Source organism: Rhipicephalus microplus, chromosome 4 (genome assembly GCF_043290135.1).
Source record: "Rhipicephalus microplus isolate Deutch F79 chromosome 4, USDA_Rmic, whole genome shotgun sequence".
NCBI classification, from domain to species: Eukaryota; Metazoa; Arthropoda; class Arachnida; order Ixodida; family Ixodidae; genus Rhipicephalus; species Rhipicephalus microplus.
The window spans coordinates 61,676,988-61,694,798 of NC_134703.1; the positions used below are offsets into that span (position 1 = coordinate 61,676,988).

General features: G+C 47.2%; 1 protein-coding gene across 1 annotated transcript; it reads right to left on the bottom strand.

The window, feature by feature from the left end:
* Positions 1 to 1,619: 1,619 nt before the first annotated feature.
* LOC119172046 (acetylcholinesterase-1) lies at positions 1,620 to 16,764 on the bottom strand. Its single transcript, XM_075892853.1, has 3 exons — positions 15,197 to 16,764; positions 12,766 to 14,301; positions 1,620 to 1,929 (listed from the first exon to the last, which is right to left on the bottom strand). Coding segments are annotated over exons 1-3 (1,698 nt in total). The 5' UTR covers positions 15,199 to 16,764; the 3' UTR covers positions 1,620 to 1,769.
* Positions 16,765 to 17,811: the final 1,047 nt, after the last annotated feature.

Here is a 17,811-nt window from a genome sequence, read left to right on the forward strand (position 1 = left end):
TATATACGGTTACCAATATGTTCCGCTTCGCCTCTTCGTTTCCGCAGTGTGACCGCGATGAGTTCCGGCAGCTGGAGTCGATCGCGGAGGCCACGTTTACGACGAAAGCCCATGCGCGAGACGCGCCGATTTACACGTTTCGCTGACTGAACAGTTTCCGCGGCACCTTACTTATGAAAGGGAGTGTATAGTAAGCCCGAAAGGGGCTACATAGAATCATGCTGTTCACGCGCATATGCACTCCAAAGATTCAGTGTGAATCAATAATAATAATAATAATAATAATAATAATAATAATAATAATAATAATAATAATAATAATAATAATAATAATAATAATAATAATAATAATAATAATAATAATAATAATAATAACATATGTGAAGAATAATTCGCCGAGTAGGCACGGTGTTGCCTGGTGCTCTTTGCTTGTCCTTATTAATTATTTTTTTCGTTCGCGTTGCGGCTTCCTCAACCCAGGAAGCCGCTGCGTTAATGAAAAAAAAATAATTATTATAATAAGTAATTCACCAGAAGTCCTGTATTGGCCGTCACATAAGCGGGACCTTTTGTCCGTCCAACTAACTTGGAGGACATTTAATTAAAGTTATTCGCATGTATTCGGTCACACTGCGGTTTTAAATACGGAAGCTGGGCAGTCCACCGATCTTCCCGTAGTATCACAAAGTCTGCCAAAAAAAAAAGCAAACAACCGGTCATGCAAGAAGAAAGTGCTTCAAGTTAACGCACTCGTGATGAACTCGTTGCACCACTGCACACTCGCTATCGTAAACGGCACTGCGTTCCGGGGAACATTTCTGTATCTGCGCAGAAACCCAGACACAGTTTCCAGAAGAAGCCGATGTAGAAAGTTCTCTTCTGCCTCGACAAGGAGGAAGTGAGTCAAGATATTTTTCACGTCACTGTTGTTAAAGTATAATCAGTTCACTTATGACCGGGTATTTGATCTCTGTCGGCCAACACGACACCAATAGTGACTGCAACACGAAAGGGCATGTTTACCTTATAATGCAGGAGCTGAAAGCTGGAAATTTACCTAACCCTTACGAGCAAGTTCTATCCACCACGACGACAGTTTGAACACCATCTTATCAAAAAAGTACTGCTATCACTGGCGTAGCCAGGAAATAGTGAGGGGAGGAAATAAAATTATTTCCCGAAAATTTTCACACACGCTCGTATACAAACGCACCCTGGAACATACAAAAAGCATGGATGAACCCCCCCCCCCCCCCAACCCCACCCCAAAGGCCTCCACGCTCCGAAAAGAAATGCCAGGCTGCGTCACTCGGCTGATCACGCTGCCCGAACTCATGTCGCAGCACCAATAAGAGCTTGAAACTTATGAGCAACTTTGGGAGGAAATCCCCGCTTGCTGTACACTTTTCGCACTTGTCTTTCTGAGGAACAAAATTTGCTACCGCACCGGCGTCATGGTGCGTCTGCATGAGCACACAGCCTATAACGCACTCGGCCATTCTTTTTACAACCCCGCAAAAACAAAGGGGGTAGGGGGGGCAGAAAAAAAAGCATAATCAGACTCACACAGATGTTCTAAATTGCGTATGATGGCAACTGCGGTCTCATGGCGTAAGCCGTGCGGTTACACATTTGGTTTAATGTTTTGTACTTTACTATATATATTTACAGATTTGTAACAAGTTCAACGACATGACATAGAGCATGAGAGAAAGAGCTGTACACAGGATGGATGTGCGCTGGGGTCCGTTGAGAGTGAAGGGCCACGGTCACCAGTAACCAGTGGGAACGAGATACTTTCTCCAGAAGGAGCACAGCTTCTTCCGAAAGTCGATGCCGTGAGAGTAGTTCTTGAGGTTGATGTTCAGGTGGAAAGCGTGGTCACGAGTGAACCTCGGCCAAAGTTGGCCTCCCACAGTCGGCGGCTTCCTGAAAGTGGAAGGATGGAAGAGAAGGTAGTGAGCCATACATCGTTATAGCGTCGCCTCTGTCTGTTGTAAAGACCATGAAAAGCCACGTTGGCAGACGCGGCTATAAGAATGGCTGAATCGCGGGAACGTTCTGTTCATGGGCACGAAATTGCGTGTTCAAATATAGTCGCCGCGGTGGACACATACCCAACAGGGCTGAATGCAAGAACACTTGCGTTTAGGTAATCACACTCTTGCGCTCCTTCGTTCTCTCAGCCACACCCATTATATATATATATATATATATATATATATATATATATATATATATATATATATATATATATATATATATATATATATATATATATATATATATATATATATATATATATATATATATATATATATGGTATGAAGAAAGGCAGGAAGTTAACCAGAAAGCCAGTGTCTGGTTTGCTATCCTGCACTGGGGAAGAGGAAATGAGAGACAGAAAAGTAAGGAAAGGGAATGAAAGAAAGAGAGCGGGATAAAAGCGAAAACACACAAACACACTGTGGAATACAAAGGAACGTATAGGCTTGCGTTCCCGACACTGAGACTCCAATATAGGCGTTTTTTTTCTTTTGTTCGTTTTCTTTCTTGGGTGTCATCCTCGCTCTTTCCTAAAAGACTCTGTCGAGAACCACGAGATGTTGGGTTTCCTCGTTCCGGCGTCACAGAAGTTCATGTATTCGCCTTCTTCTATTCGACAGTCACACCGAATAGCACAACCGAACGTAAGGACTTGCGTACGCAAGCATTGTTGGCGTATCCAAATTAGAAGTCTCTAATAACGTCTATCTGATCAAACTTGATCTGGAATCTTTCACTAGAGATTTTTTCTCGCAACTAACTTAAGCTCAATATTCGCTTAAGCCGAGTATACTTTTTTCAGTGCCTGGACTTCGAAGCTTTGTATGCTTGTACTAGTCCAAGCGCCGAGCTTATATAAGGAAGCTATCTATAGGGTGCAGTCTGACAAAACGACAACTGTAAGAATAAGAATGTCGTTAACTTGTCCCCTTGCCACGCCCCCCCCCCAAAAAAAAAAAAACAAGCCAGCTAACGTACAGGTATAACGGGTTAACGTAGTTTACGCAACCAGCAAGCCAGGAAAAAAATCTCCGAGGTATAGACGTGTTTTTGTTCGTTTTCTTTATTGCGCACAATCCGCACTCTGCCGCATAACGACCGTAACACTTTGATTAGCCTATTACTTAAACGTAAGAAGTCTACGCGGGTACTTTATCACTAATAGTCTTCTTCATCATCAACATTGCAACGCATGTGAGATTATTTCCGATTCAAAGAGGCATCGTTCTGATAATAATTTTACTTTCATATGAAAGAGGCTATAGTATTGATATAAAAAAGGGAAAAGTGGAGATAGAAAGAAAATCAGTAAATATTCGATTGCTTTCGTAAGCTTAGAAAGGGGGACGATACATAAACAAGAATAAATGACAGCAGGTGCGAACGATACTTTAGACCATATTATACTTATATAACGCGCATTTTGGCACTTCTTAAACTTTTCGTTGGCATCATCCGCAAATGTTCACGATGTTACGGTGTATTTCAAGGTGTTCTGTTTCGTTGTAACTTATAAGGTTTATTACTTTGGCCGAAGTCACAAGAATTTAGATTTGTGTGTGATCTTTGCAATCGGAACACCGATTTCGCTGGCGATAATTCCAACATCAAAATGGGCTGAGTTGTTCGCTTCTGAACAAGTACAGCGTGAGTCCTACGCACTTGGTCCTTATTTAAGTACATGTTACAATGCCTACATTGCATTTTCACAGGGAGATTGGCCTGTAAAAAAAAAAAAAGAGCGAGAACGTCTTTCGAATACTGCGCAACCCGGCCGTATACGCAATCTGCGAACACCGCAATCAAATTAATTTCGCAAAAGGACCCCACGCGCACAGAAAGAAACGCACTCCGTTGTGCGCAAACCAACAATTCGGCGCTCATTAGGAGATTACGCGATGGATAATGTAGCCGTTAAACAGCAAATACCGGCGGCGCCATCATAATGAGAGCGTTTTCACGGCACGAAATGTGGAAATCGCTCGTTTTAAAGGCTTGTTCTTTCCGAACGATCAACTTGGTACATATACGACCACGTTTCCCGTATATCTGCTGTTTCCCCTCCCCCATCTCGCTTCCTCCCTGTACAGCTTTGCGGCTGTGGTCTACTTACTCGGAGATTTTCAGAGGCGGTATTTCCTGTCTGTGGCGGGGCAGTCGCCCGCCAACTTTTGGCTGCTGTTATAAAGCAACACTTTATGCTAGCCGCCGCAAGGGAAAGATGAAGAAAGATAAAAAAGAAATAAGAAATAAACGTCGCGGTCTGAAACGCAGTAGCGAAAGTAAAGCAGAACCCATCTGTGTACGATTCCGTCTGCAGGCTCAATCTCTCGTGGGCTTCCGTCTTTCTGGAAGAAGGAAATCTCGTCGCGGAAGTCGAAGCGATTCGCTCCGTCTGTTTTCCTCTCTTTCTTTTCGTTCTGTCATCTGTGTACGTGTGGGGACGTTTATTTTTTTTTTCAGCGAGCGTCCTAATCTGTAAGAAACCACGCTATCGCCCGTTCAACGGGGGTATCCGCAGTAACCCCGCGCGCATTTAGTCGGCAATAATTTTTTCCCTCTTGTCTCTAGATAGAAAGAAGCGCTGACCTTGAAACTCCAGTCAATCGAGCGTTTATCGTCTTCGGCAGCGGGACACTTGGCCCTCGTTGTTTCGGCAGCAATCTGACGTGACGCTTTATGCTAGATGCCGTTTGTTTCTCTTCTTGTGATATATATATATATATATATATATATATATATATATATATATATATGAGATATAACAGACAGTAATGCCAAGGAATGTACAGGGGAAGTTATTAAAACCAATGGAATGTAAATAAGAAGAAAGAAAAGTGGATGAAAAAATTACCAACTGTGAGCAGAATATATATATATATATATATATATATATATATATATATATATATATATATATATATATATATATATATATATATATATATATATATATATATATATATATATATATATATATATATATTGAAAGACGCAGGCAGACTAGGTACGGCGAGCAGGCAGGGCGAGCAGAAGCGTTTATTCTGCGATGTCTGGCTCGGCTCAGAACCACACCAAGAGAGAGAACGATGATGATGGGTATGTGCAAGTGAGAACGATGATGATGGGTATGTGCAAGTGAGAACGATCAAATGCTTGGAATGTGCTTACAATTTCCCCCCCCCTCTGCGAAGCGGCCAACCTGGCCGCCAGTCAGAGATCGGCCGAACGAGTAACAAAAGGCTTCATGCGTGAGACGTGAACTATTTGCGTGCTGCGCAGACGGCGGTCAGTGACAGACTGAAGCGGGGTGACGAGGTAGTTAACTGGAGATGTCTGTCGTACAACGGTGTATGGGCCAACATACCGGTGAAGAAATTTCTCGCAAAGGCCCGACGCTCGAACCGGGGTCCGTAGTAAAACCTTATCGCCAGCATTAAAGGCCACGTCGCGTCGTTTTTTATCACAGCGATGTTTTCTCTCCTTTTGGGTTGCTTCCGTGTTTTTGCGAGCAATTTCACGGCATTGTGTGACTCGGGCTGCGAACTCTTCTGGGAGCGAGGTACTGCTTGGAGCCGGTGCAAAGAAAAATGCCGTGTCGAAGACCGAGGAGGCAGATCGGCCGTACACGAGAAAAAACGGGCTGTAGCCAGTTGATCGTTGTACCGCAGTATTGTATGCGAAGGTGACAAACGGTAAAATGTTATCCCAATTTTTGTGGTCAGGATGCAAGTACATCGATATCATGTCAGAGAGTGTTCGGTGGAAGCGCTCGGTAAGGCCATTCGTTTGCGGATGGTATGTAGAAGTGGTTTTATGCACTGTATTGCACGCCTGCAGGACTTCATCCAGGACCTTGGAAAGGAAGGCTTTGCCACGGTCACTCAAAAGGACGCGAGGGGCTCCGTGGCGCAAGACGATGGAGTTCAAGAAAAAATTGGCGATTTCTGTGGCGGTAGCAGAATGAAGAGGTGAAGTCTCGGCGTATCTTGTTTGATGGTCGACTGCAGTGACGATCCAACGGTGACCGGAAGGTGTCAACGGCAAAGGACCATACAAGTCTATTCCGACAAATTCGAATGGTGTGGTGGGACAGGGAAGAGGCTGAAGGAAACCAGCAGGCGGGGATGTGGATCGCTTGCGGTGCTGACACAACGCGCACGAGCCCACGTATTTGGCCACCGTTGTGGACAAGCCAGGCCAGAAGCAGCGCGTCTTGATGCGATCGTAGGTCTTGTGGAAGCCTAGATGACCGGCAGCAATATCATCGTGGAATGCTTCCAAAACTCGAAGACGAAGGCAGCGGGGAAGAACTGGCACCCACTTGTTACCGGTGGGATGGTAAATGTAGCGCTTAAGCACACCGTCCTGAAGGCGAAATTGTCGAAGCTGGCGTCGCAAGCGGCTGTTGGGTGGTTTAGTGACACCGCGAAGGCGATCAATGAAAGACCGACAGTAGGAATCTGCCAGCTGAAGTGAACGTAAATCGGAGTTCGAAGATAGCTGCATTGGATCCAGCGATGCGAGCGATACGTGTTGTGAGGCAAGCTGGGTGTCAGAGTCATTCGAACGCGATGCGGTGGACGTATTGTCACGAGAGAGCGAAAGTGGGCACCGGGACAGCGCGTCGGCATCATGATGACATTTGCCAGACTTGTACGTAACTGTAAAGTCGTACTCTTGTAAGCGCAGTATCCAGCGCGCAAGACGTCCTGACATATTCTTCATTGATGAAAGCCAACAGAGTGCGTGGTGGTCGGTGATGATGGTGAAGTGCCGACCGTAGAGATACGGGCGGAATTTCTGTATCGACCATACGATAGCCAAGCACTCCTGCTCCGTGATGGTGTAATTCCGCTCAGCTGTTGACAGAGTCCGGCTAGCGTAGGCCACAACCTGCTCTTTAGAGGTGGAATCACGCTGCAGAAGGACTGCTCCAATGCCTTGTGCGCTTGCGTCAGTATGGAGTATGGTAGGCGCTCTCTCATCGAAGTGGCGCAGCACTGGTCCGGAAGTCAGGCGTTCTTTCAAAATTTCAAATGCAGATTCGCAGTCGTTGGACCATGAGAAAGGAGCACCAGTGGCCAATAACTTATTTAGCGGAGCCGCTAAGGTAGCAAAGTTGCGTATAAAGCGACGAAAATAGGACGCGAGACCAAGAAAGCTGCGCAACGTCTTTTGGTTGGACGGTCGAGGGAACTGTAGCACAGCTGCGATCTTCTCGGGATCTGGTTGGATTCCGTCTTTGGAAACGACGTGACCGAGGACTTTGATGCTTTTGCTGGCAAATGTACACTTCTTTGTATTTATCTGAAGGCCAGCCTTGGAGAGACATTGTAGCACCTCGTCTAATCGTTGAAGATGTTGGGCAAAGGTACTTGAAAAAACAACGATATCATCTAAGTAACAGAGGCAGGTCTTCCATTTTAGGCCACGAAGAACAGTATCAATCATTCGCTCAAACGTGGCTGGAGCGTTGCACAAGCCGAATGGCATTACATTAAATTCATAAAGGCCGTCCGGTGTGGCAAATGCAGTTTTTTCTTTGTCAGCCTCGTTCATGGGGATTTGCCAGTAACCTGATCGTAAGTCAAGGCTCGAAAAATAGTTCGCCCCTTGCAGTGTGTCTAAAGCGTCATCAATTCTAGGCATAGGATATACGTCCTTGCGTGTGATCTTATTTAACGCGCGGTAGTCAATGCAAAAACGAACAGAGCCATCCTTCTTTTTAACTAAAACGACTGGAGATGCCCAGGAACTCGAAGAAGGTCGTATTATATTTCGCGATAGCATCTCGTTCACTTCTTTTTCAATTATTTCTCTCTCTGATTGCGAAACCCGATATGGGCGACGGCGTATCACACGAGAACCGTCGGTTTCAATGCGATGTACAGCCGCGGAAGTCTGACTCAGTGTTGTGGTACAGCTATCAAAGCAGGCTTTGTGCTTAGCCAAAAGGGCCAATAGTGCTTCAGACTGTTTTGGTGTGAGGTCTGAACCAATGACAGGTCGAAAAGGGAAAGAACGTGAACCTGGAGCTGGTACTGGTGACGAAGACGGGCAGAGTGTCGCGATGGAGGTCAATGGAGAGAAGTCAATCTTTGCCACTGTCATTCCCTTGGGCAGCAGCACAGATTCTGCAGTTGTGTTAGAAACGGGCAGAAAAGCGCAGCCAGAGGAAAACCGGAGGAGGCAAGAGGCGACGAGAATTCCACGGGAGGTGCAGCGAAACGAAGGAGCCACAAGTGCATCACCGTCGGTTACTTGGGTAGATGCGACAGCTATCACGTGTTCGTGACCAGGGTGCAGGACGCAGTCTTCAACAATGACCAAGTTGGAGATCGAGGGTGATGAAACTGGAATGGGCGCATCCGTTGTATCCGTTATGTGAATGACGTTCTCTTTAAAGGATATAACAGCGGAAGCAGAATGCAGAAAGTCCCAACCAAGGATAAGTTCATGAATGCACGTGGGCAACACAATCATCTCGATGTGGTGACGTATACCATCAATAGAAACACGAGCCGTACACTGTCCGTCAGGTTGAATCAGCACGTTATTTGCCCCACGCAACACAGGTCCCACATAGGGCGTTCTGACTTTACGGAGGCGCGAGCACAAGTCACTACGCAAAACAGAAGTGGTTGCACCGGTGTCAACGAGAGCTTGCACAGGAATACCTTCAATAGTCACTGACAACATATTAGCTGGGCGAACAGGAGGTATTTTTGTTGGTCGACGGGACGCAGTTTTCCCTCCAAAAACTGCAATCCTTAGTTTTCCGAAGATTGGTCAACAGGACGGGAGATGATTGGACGAAGTGGCGATGCGGAGCGGCGATAGGGCGATGGAGAGCGTCGTCTGGAGGAGCGGTATTCCTGATGTTGACGAGGGGACACTGGAGGAGACGGAGACCGGTACTGCGCGGACGGGTAGGTGTCTGGAGCATAAAGATCTGGTCTTCGGAACCGGTCTCGTTCGAACTCAGCATAGCCTCGTCGTTCCTCTTGCTGGCGGCGACGGCAGTAACGAGAAATGTGGCCTCGTATACCGCAGTAAAAGCAAACAGGACGGGATTGACGCCACTGAGGATACAAGGGTGCAGCAGTCATTCCACCTCGCATAGCAGCCAAATGGCTACTAGCAGTATCCGTAGAGCTAGATGCCCCGGGAGCAGGCGGAATCGCAGCGATCTCCGCATATGTGGGCATTACCGTTTGAACAACCGGTGCTGCCGGTGTCGACCTGGGCGTCACATCGGCGTATGTGGGCATCGGGCGTGCTGGCGGAGCGACCGGGGATGTCGGTGTCGCCATTGCCGCTAACTCCTGCTTAACAAGATTCCGCAGGTCGAATGGTGGAGACGGAGCGGAGGCGACAGTGGACCGCTGCTGTTCAAGGTCTCGAAGTTCTTCCCGGATAATTGTGCGGATAAGGGTTTTTAATTCAGAGGGAGGCATCAGGCGTGGATCACTGTCTTGTTGAAGCCGAAGGGACTGCAACTGGTCAAGGCGTTGGCATGTCGAAATGACGTCGTTAACCGTAGCGGGATTGCCAACAGCCAAGGCGTTGAATGCGATTGGGCCGATTCCTTTAAGGATGTGGCGAACGCGCTCATCTTCCGTCATGTCTTTATTCGCACGGCGACAGAGGGCCAAAACATCCTCGATATACGAAGTGTACGACTCATGTGCCAGTTGTAGACGCACAGCCAGCTTCTGTTTCGCGGCTTCGGAACGACCCGATGAGCATCCGAATATTTGTCGCAGTTTGTTGGCAAAGGTCGACCAATCAACGAAGTCAGTTTCGTGATTAAAATACCAGGTTTTGGCTACGCTGGTCAAATAGAAAGGAAGGTAGCTCAGTTTCTCTGCTTCGGTCCATCGATTGGCTGAACCCACACGGTTGTAAAGGTCAAGCCATTCCTCGACGTCGTCACCGCGAAGACCCGCGAACACGGGCGGTTCGCGCTGAGGGCTGGTGACAGTAGATGAAGAGCGGGCAGCCGCCGGCGTAGGGGCTGTAGCGTTAGGGCTAGGCGTTAGGTCCGATGTCTGCATACCTGTGTGGGTGGCTGGGTGCAATCGGCGACCAGATCGGAGCTCCAGGTGGGAAATGAACGTAGGAGGACGTCGGGATCTTACCCCGGCACTTCCACCACTCTGAAAGACGCAGGCAGACTAGGTACGGCGAGCAGGCAGGGCGAGCAGAAGCGTTTATTCTGCGATGTCTGGCTCGGCTCAGAACCACACCAAGAGAGAGAACGATGATGATGGGTATGTGCAAGTGAGAACGATGATGATGGGTATGTGCAAGTGAGAACGATCAAATGCTTGGAATGTGCTTACAATATATATATATATATATATATAGTGGGTATGGACGGGGAACTAGGTGGAATGAAGTGGGCGAACGAAGTGGGAAAAGTGGCGGCAGCAGTAGTGGACGTGGCGCATATCCGCAATCGGACTTTTGCCTACTATGGTTAAATCTCACCGCGATCTACGATGGCCCCCGGCCATGAAACGTTCGACTAATAACAGCCTCGCTGTTAAAATTAATATGCAGCCGTATATCATTGCGAAACCTCAACCACTTTCAGCCTAGCATCGCTGTTACTATACCCTGAGCAAACAGATATCAAAGAGCCAGCTTCCACACATAGATGTAAGAGGGGTATAGTATATGAGGCAAGTATGGTACGTGACAAGAGATTATTCACATTGTAGATTACACAAAGCATTGTGGATCACTCGACCCAAATCTGTCCACCAGAGAGGATATACGCTGTCATACGTTTCCGTGGTGCACGGATCTTCCGCAATGTAATGTCGAGTTCACTTTTGCGAGCAAAACTATACTTGCACACGAAGGTATACAAGTGTTCGTGGAGGTGGGAAAAATATAATATAAAAGAAACTATACACGCAAGTGTTGGATGTCACTGCGGCTGGTGCTATACAAGTTAATCTATCGGGGTTACTGGCCATGTTCGTTGCTCGACAGTGAAATGAATGCGCCAATAACAGAGCAAGTGTAGAAAAAGTTGCATATCGAAGAACATCTCCGCTTGTTACATAAGGGTTGGTTACATGGCCAAGATGAAAACACTGCCCCCCCGTGCAGGACAACTAACAGGAACTAACGCCTCAACTTCCTCATTTCGCACTCCTTTTTCCTTTTTGCAGGCACACAGACACAGGAACAACACCGGCAGCGACCAAAAATAGAACGTTTCAAACATTGAATATACCTTCACTGAGTATATAATGCCACAATAACGCCACACCAAAAATGTGTGACGGCCACAACCGAAAGACCGTGGCTTCCATTCGTGTTTTATGCATTTCACGTTTTACTTAAACGCAGCTACTGGGCCGACTTGCGGCGATATATAGACAAAAAGCTGCGGAAGGGACAATGTCCTGCACGGCGTTCTCTCTATATATGTTTTCACTCATGCCAGCGCTATATTTACACCAACAAAGAATATGACGCTATTGTTTCATCGTGCTATGGACGTTACCTCGGTCGTTTCATATCATAACGGGGCCTTCTCAGCGCGGTTATGCGGTGCTATTTTATTCTACGCGCCATTGTTCTTCTTCCACAAGCGTTTCCTTTTCTTTCACTGCCTCCGGCTACAGTTATCTGGCATCCTTTCGAACACTGTAAGACCCAGCAGGATGATACTTCTTTAGTTCGGTATATACTTATACTGCCCCAGTAGCTCATCAATTACGGCATCTTTGCGCTGAATACGAGGTTGTGGTTTCGACTCCCTGTAGCTGAGGCTGAAATAACTTGGGACAAGCACTACTTCTACCGCACCTTTCGTGTACGTTAATGTGTCAGAGATATATAATATCAATCTGGAGGCCACGGCTTACGATGTATATCGTGATATGGCTAATTGTTCAATTAAGCAAGCAAGCAAGCAAGAAAGAAAGAAAGAAAGAAAGCAAAAAAGAAAGAAAGAAAGAAAGAAAGAAAGAAAGAAAGAAAGAAAGAAAGAAAGAAAGAAAGAAAGAAAGAAAGACTTTTTTTTTTCATTTTGATGGGCTAAGCTAAGTTCAGCGACTACAACCTTCTGCACTTAACAGGGCAGTTGTTTTGATCCCAGCATAAACTATATATATATTGAAAAGAGGTCCTCAACAAAAAACTGTTCTATCTTGCTTACCTTGGTTTTGAAAAATCTGGCCGCCTGTAGAGACACTGGAGCAAATATTATTATTGTGTCCGTGCACTGCGACGACCGAGACAATCGCCTGAGCGACAAATGGACATGATCTGCCGCAATCTATTAACGTTACGCAGCATGTCAGGTCTACTCCCTAACCATTCTCAACAGCGATGAGGTTTCGAGTCACTATTTAATTACCTCTCAGTTAATGGCCCAGTTAAAAAGCTTCAATAATGGAATATATTTCACATAAAAATGCCTAAAGTCACTTGACATCCTAGTTGCAAATATTGCTATCAGTTCCACTAGCACATTTTATACTTGTTCGTATTTTTTATTTTGATTGCTTTTTTTAAGTTTCCTCTGGAATCGTTTAATATCATACATCATCCCTACACGAAGTAGCATGCCAGCAGTAATATACAAGCCGGCAAAAACGTGCTTTTCTAATATAGGAGTCTCTCTGTCTATCAGCATCCTTAATAGCAGGAACCTCTATACTGAATCTTAATAAAAATAATGTATGTGCTCACCCAGTTCTCGCAAACGTCGACCATATGCGCATCATCCTTCTGGACAGGATCTTCTCTTCATCGGTCGAGTGTTGCGGATAGAGGAGCGGGAAGCCGAACACAAAGCCGAGCTCGTCTCCGTGCGCCACGCCAGTCCACGGCTGGTAGACGCTGAACGAAGGTCTGTGGTTGAATATATAGAAGTACACGTTGTTCTTGCGCTTGGCGTACGCCTCGGCGAACAGCTGCGATGGGCAGATGAGGCTGAAGTCTCCGACGGCGTCGGACAGACGGTTCAGCGCCATCCACGAGTCCGTCTCGTTCAGGTCGCTCAGGTACAGCTCGCGGATGGGCGCCGGATTCTTTCCCAGAATGACGCGGAACACCAGCAGGCTGTAGAACCATATCTCGTCCACGGTGATCTTGCTGTAATCCTTGAAGTTGAATATCTTCCAGAAGAAGTGGTCCACGATGCCGGTACCTTCGTTCCGGACGTTGCCGATCATGAGGTCGACGTCATGGAACTGACCCCTCTCTGTGGCCAGCACGGGCTCGAACGGCAGGAATTCGCTGTAGTATGCCGGGATCATGTAGTGCTCTTCGACGCCGAACACGTCTTTCATGGCCCGGTATATGCTTGTGCGGCTCCTGGAACGAATGCAGTCGATGACCTTCGTGGGTTCGGCCAGAACGTTGCCCCTTTCACCGACGGGACAGCCTAGGCCGACGGCCAGTTGCTGAACCTTCAGCTTGCCCGTGAAGGTGTTGTCGGGAACCTTCCAGTAAGGAGTACCGCTCTGCATGATGACTCTCTTGAAGAGGCCCCTCGTCAGCGGAGAGAGCAGGTGGTAGCCTATGGAAACTGAGCCGGCGCTCTGGCCGAACAGCGTCACTCGATTAGGGTCCCCGCCGAACATGGCGATGTTCTTCTGTACCCATTCAAGGGCCAGGATCTGATCGTACATGCCCATGTTTCCCGGTGCGTCGGAAACATTGGCGTTCAGGAAACCGAACACGTTGAGCCTGTAATTGGGCACCACCACGACGACGTCGCCGAACAGGGCCAAATAGCGAGCGTCGTAGACGGAGTAACTGTTGCCGCCGAACTGAAAGCCGCCGCCGTGGAAAAACACCATGACGGCTTTAGTTGTGCACAGTCCGATGTTGGGGTGGAAGCAATAGCGGGCGGCCGTCCACACGTTCAAATGCAGACAGTCCTCGGTCGTGTTGGAAGCGTCAATGGTGAATCCCTGCGTGAGTTCCCAAGACTTCTGCGAACACGGAGGTCTCTTGTGCGTGGCGTAGTAAATGCCTTTCCAAGGCAACGCGGGTCGAGGCTTACGGAACCTTAGATAACCGACGGGCGGCTCGGCGTAAGGTATACCGTAGAAAGCGTCGACGGGTCGGTGGCCGACGTTTAGGCGAATGCCGCGAACTAAGCCGGTCCTTGTGTGAGCAAACGGCTGGTTCGGATCGTCCCGTATCCTTGCCTCTGAGTGTGTCACAATGAGCGGCGAAAGCACCAGCGCTGTCACCGCGAGGATTCCGTGCACAAGCCTGAAAAGGTGAAGCGACGGGGTAAAGAACAAATAGGTCCACTAGAGGACTTACAGCGACCGTACGAACGCAGAAAATGGTTCTAATCGGCCGATTCCTAACCCAATTTTCCTTTAACCATGATTGAACTGGCAAGGGCGATCCACCAATTTTTTATGTTATATACCGCGGTTCTAAATAAGTGCGGTTTGAAAAAGGCGATGGTTCACCCGTTGGAGTGTAATAAAGCGCTAGCATACAGAACTTCTACGTTGAATACTTTAATTTCGCCTTTAAGCGTAACAACGAGGAGATAGTGACCCAACCGCGAAAGAAATTGTTGGAGAAATTGGGAGACTAATAGAATCCTACGCTTCGATGTCAACTTTGTTCCAACTAAATAATCAAATTTCAAGCGATCTATAGAAAGATAACTGCTCCGTAAGGAAATTGATCTATAAGTATACCTGCAAGCTGAGTTATTCTTGCACCTTTAAACTGAGACATAACAGAATACAAACATGCAAGGTTCAAGCACGCACACAAATTTCGTAACCTCATTATCATTTTTGGTCGCAACAAATTTACCTTTGCCTAAGAAATGAACGAAATAAAATCATACTGTGCAGGACAGTTAGCTACCAAGAAAGACAGTACATGTGACTCGCTTCAGTCATAATGCTGTGATACCCAAGTCGCCGTTTTAATTTCTCCGTTAGAAATCCACTCGTCCTAGCTGCTTACTTTCAGACTACGCACAGTTAGATTTGTTTCAATATGTTCTCAGTAACCTTGCATCCCCGCATTCCACTTCTAATCTCGAACACATTCAGACGCGACAGAAACACTCTGGCGCGCGCGTACATTGCACCGCGCGCAGTGAAAGCAGGAACGAAGAAGCCGTGCGCATACTCACATTCTCTTATCGCCGCACCGGCACACGAGAGTAGATGACTGGCGACGCCGCAAGGACAAGCACGACGGCACGGAAAGCGTGCGCTTCAGGTGAGAGCCAGTCAAAACGGGTGCACAGCCGAGGCGGCGGGAGCGTGACGGCTCGCCGATGCGGACGCCGGGCCACGCGCGCCGATTCGAGCGACGCACGTTGAGCGAAGAAGAGAGCAACTTGACGATGTCCCGTTAAGAAAACACAGCGAGAAATTAAGACGGAGCACCTTATCCCGAGGAGTTCCCCGCCAGCGTCGCCGCCTCCTCTCCGCGTGTATAGCCGGCTGGTCTCGGGCTATCTTCTCTGCCCACACAAAACTACAACAACGGCCCGTCCCGTACTCGTCCGCTACAACTGTGGCCCCTTTCGCACGAGATATGAGCGAGCGTGCGTGTGTTTTGAATCGGCCGCTCTCGGACAGCCCAGCAGTGGGTGACCCTTCCATGCCGCTCCTTCTCTGCGGCACCTCTCTCGCAAGTCCAGTGGGAGGCTGTGCTTCCTGAACCGACAGACCACAGCTGGCAAAGGCTGGCGGGGAGGTCGTCCACCACCCTCTCTCACTTTCTTAACGAGGAAAGCGAGATGAAAGAAAGGGGGCCACTAGTGACGTCGGCACCCAAACATTTCGTGGGCCGACGACATGTAGACGTGCTTCCAAGTTCGCAGTCTATCTTTTTTGTCTGTTTGTATGTTCTTGCCTTCGCTTTTCGTCGAATAACGGTGAAACCACCGTGGGAATTATAACGGAATATTGTCCGTTGGGCAGTTCGTAACAACGAAAGGTTTGTATAGCTCGTTCGCACACGCGAATTGCTGGTTCCGACCGTCACGTCCGGGACGCGGAAATGCGGTTGTTTGGTTTGGAATTTTTTAAAAAAGAAAGAAAAACGATACAGTGGGTTAACTGAAGAAATAGGCGCAGTGGGGCGGAAATTTCGCTTCGAGAGAGGCTTAGAGCGTGACAAAATTGAGGTATGCGCATGCACAAGAACGAATTCGTTCAAAAAGATCGAGCTGCTGAACGAGATCACGTAACACACAAGCGGAGAAGTACGGCCAAGTGAGCCCCCATTGTTAGAAGGCCAAATATCCGAGCCAACTTGAAGTAGATCGAACTTTCGCGTGCGACGAACCAGGCGGCAATGAAAGCCCTCACAGTAGCGCTCACAAAACGCTTAAGCCGTCAGAACTGAAGAAGCGGGTGTGTCCCAGAGCATTAAAAGAGGGGTATGAGCGTGCGAATAAAGCGATGTAATTGCTACGCCTTGAAACTGTCACCATATCTCTAGTTTCTCGTAGCCGAAAGCAATGTCATATGTTAATATCGTAGATTGTACTGAGACAGCTAACGGATCGGACCTTAGTGCAATCGAAATTGACACGTGTTCACAAAAACTGGGCAATGCTTCAAGTCCCCAGTTAACACATAACGATAGTACATTCAGATTGTTTGGAAATGTTCCTTTAAAATGGCAGTAACAAAATAAGGCTGGATAGTTGCAACATTCCCGACGCCTGTTTCAATGGAAGCTGCAGTGCTTTCTTCCATTTTTTTTTTGTCCCAGAGAGCATTTGAAATTTTGTCTAGACAAGTCCTCTTCCTTCCATCAAGCAAAAAAGTACAGTATATTTGTGATTATTTAACAAAGTTATAACTAATACATGAATAAAAATATAACCACAGCAAGACAGTTATGGGTGTGACCCTATGACAGTGCCCTTGATATATATTGGACAAGTCTACGAAGAGGTGCGTCGCATTGTGCACATAGTGCATGATCAGTCGTGGATCCACAGTGTATACTAATAAAAATTAGTATACACTGTGGATACTAATTTAAAAATTATGATATCGGAAGGTGTAGACACACCTTCCGATATCATAAATGAAGCGCAGTTTAATTTATGACATATAAGTCATAAATGGCATATATGACATATATGTCATTAAAGCTTACCGTATACGGTGAGTTTTAATGAGCGTATCTTTTTTTTTCTCCACTGAGTCTCATTGTACCTCCAATTTGAACAAGAGTGCATCATTTATTATTGAATACCAGTTAACTTGGAATGATCGCTCCCTCGAGGCAATATAGCATTTACTATCTGTTGACAAACTTGGCCCTTCACTGCCTGTATCTTCTGTGTTCCCGATTTCACGAGGTGTACTTTGTACTAAAAACAACTGTACCTATACTAAATACACCTTTTGAAATTTGGCTCAAACACCACTTGAAGTTTTCATCGCTTTTCCAAGTGATTCTTCAGTCGCCGAGGCCACGCCGATCTCCCGCGGCTATGCTAACCATCCGCCCAACGTAAAATGCAAGAGGACACCGCTGCAGGGTTCCCGGTCCTCCGTAATCTCGAACGCACGATCGACACAGTTCTACACTCCAGCGATGCTCGCTTTGCCGTCTTCTTCCGAATATTCGAACTCGTTCGAACGAAAGGCTTTCACTCAGAGGCACGGGCGGTGCTCTAGAAAGCGGGCATAGAGCGATGTGGATCGACGGGATGGCAGGAGACGGGCGACTCCGCCATGGCGCGCGCAGCGCCGGTGTGGGTGATGATGGTCGAGA

What these genes read in the sequence shown, in the direction of transcription:
- LOC119172046 (XM_075892853.1), bottom strand. An exon ending in TCGACGTTTGCGAGAACTGG is followed by an intron (nt 1,930 to 12,765) that starts GTGAGCACATAC and finishes TTCCACTTTCAG; the next exon opens with GAAGCCGCCGACTGTGGGAG.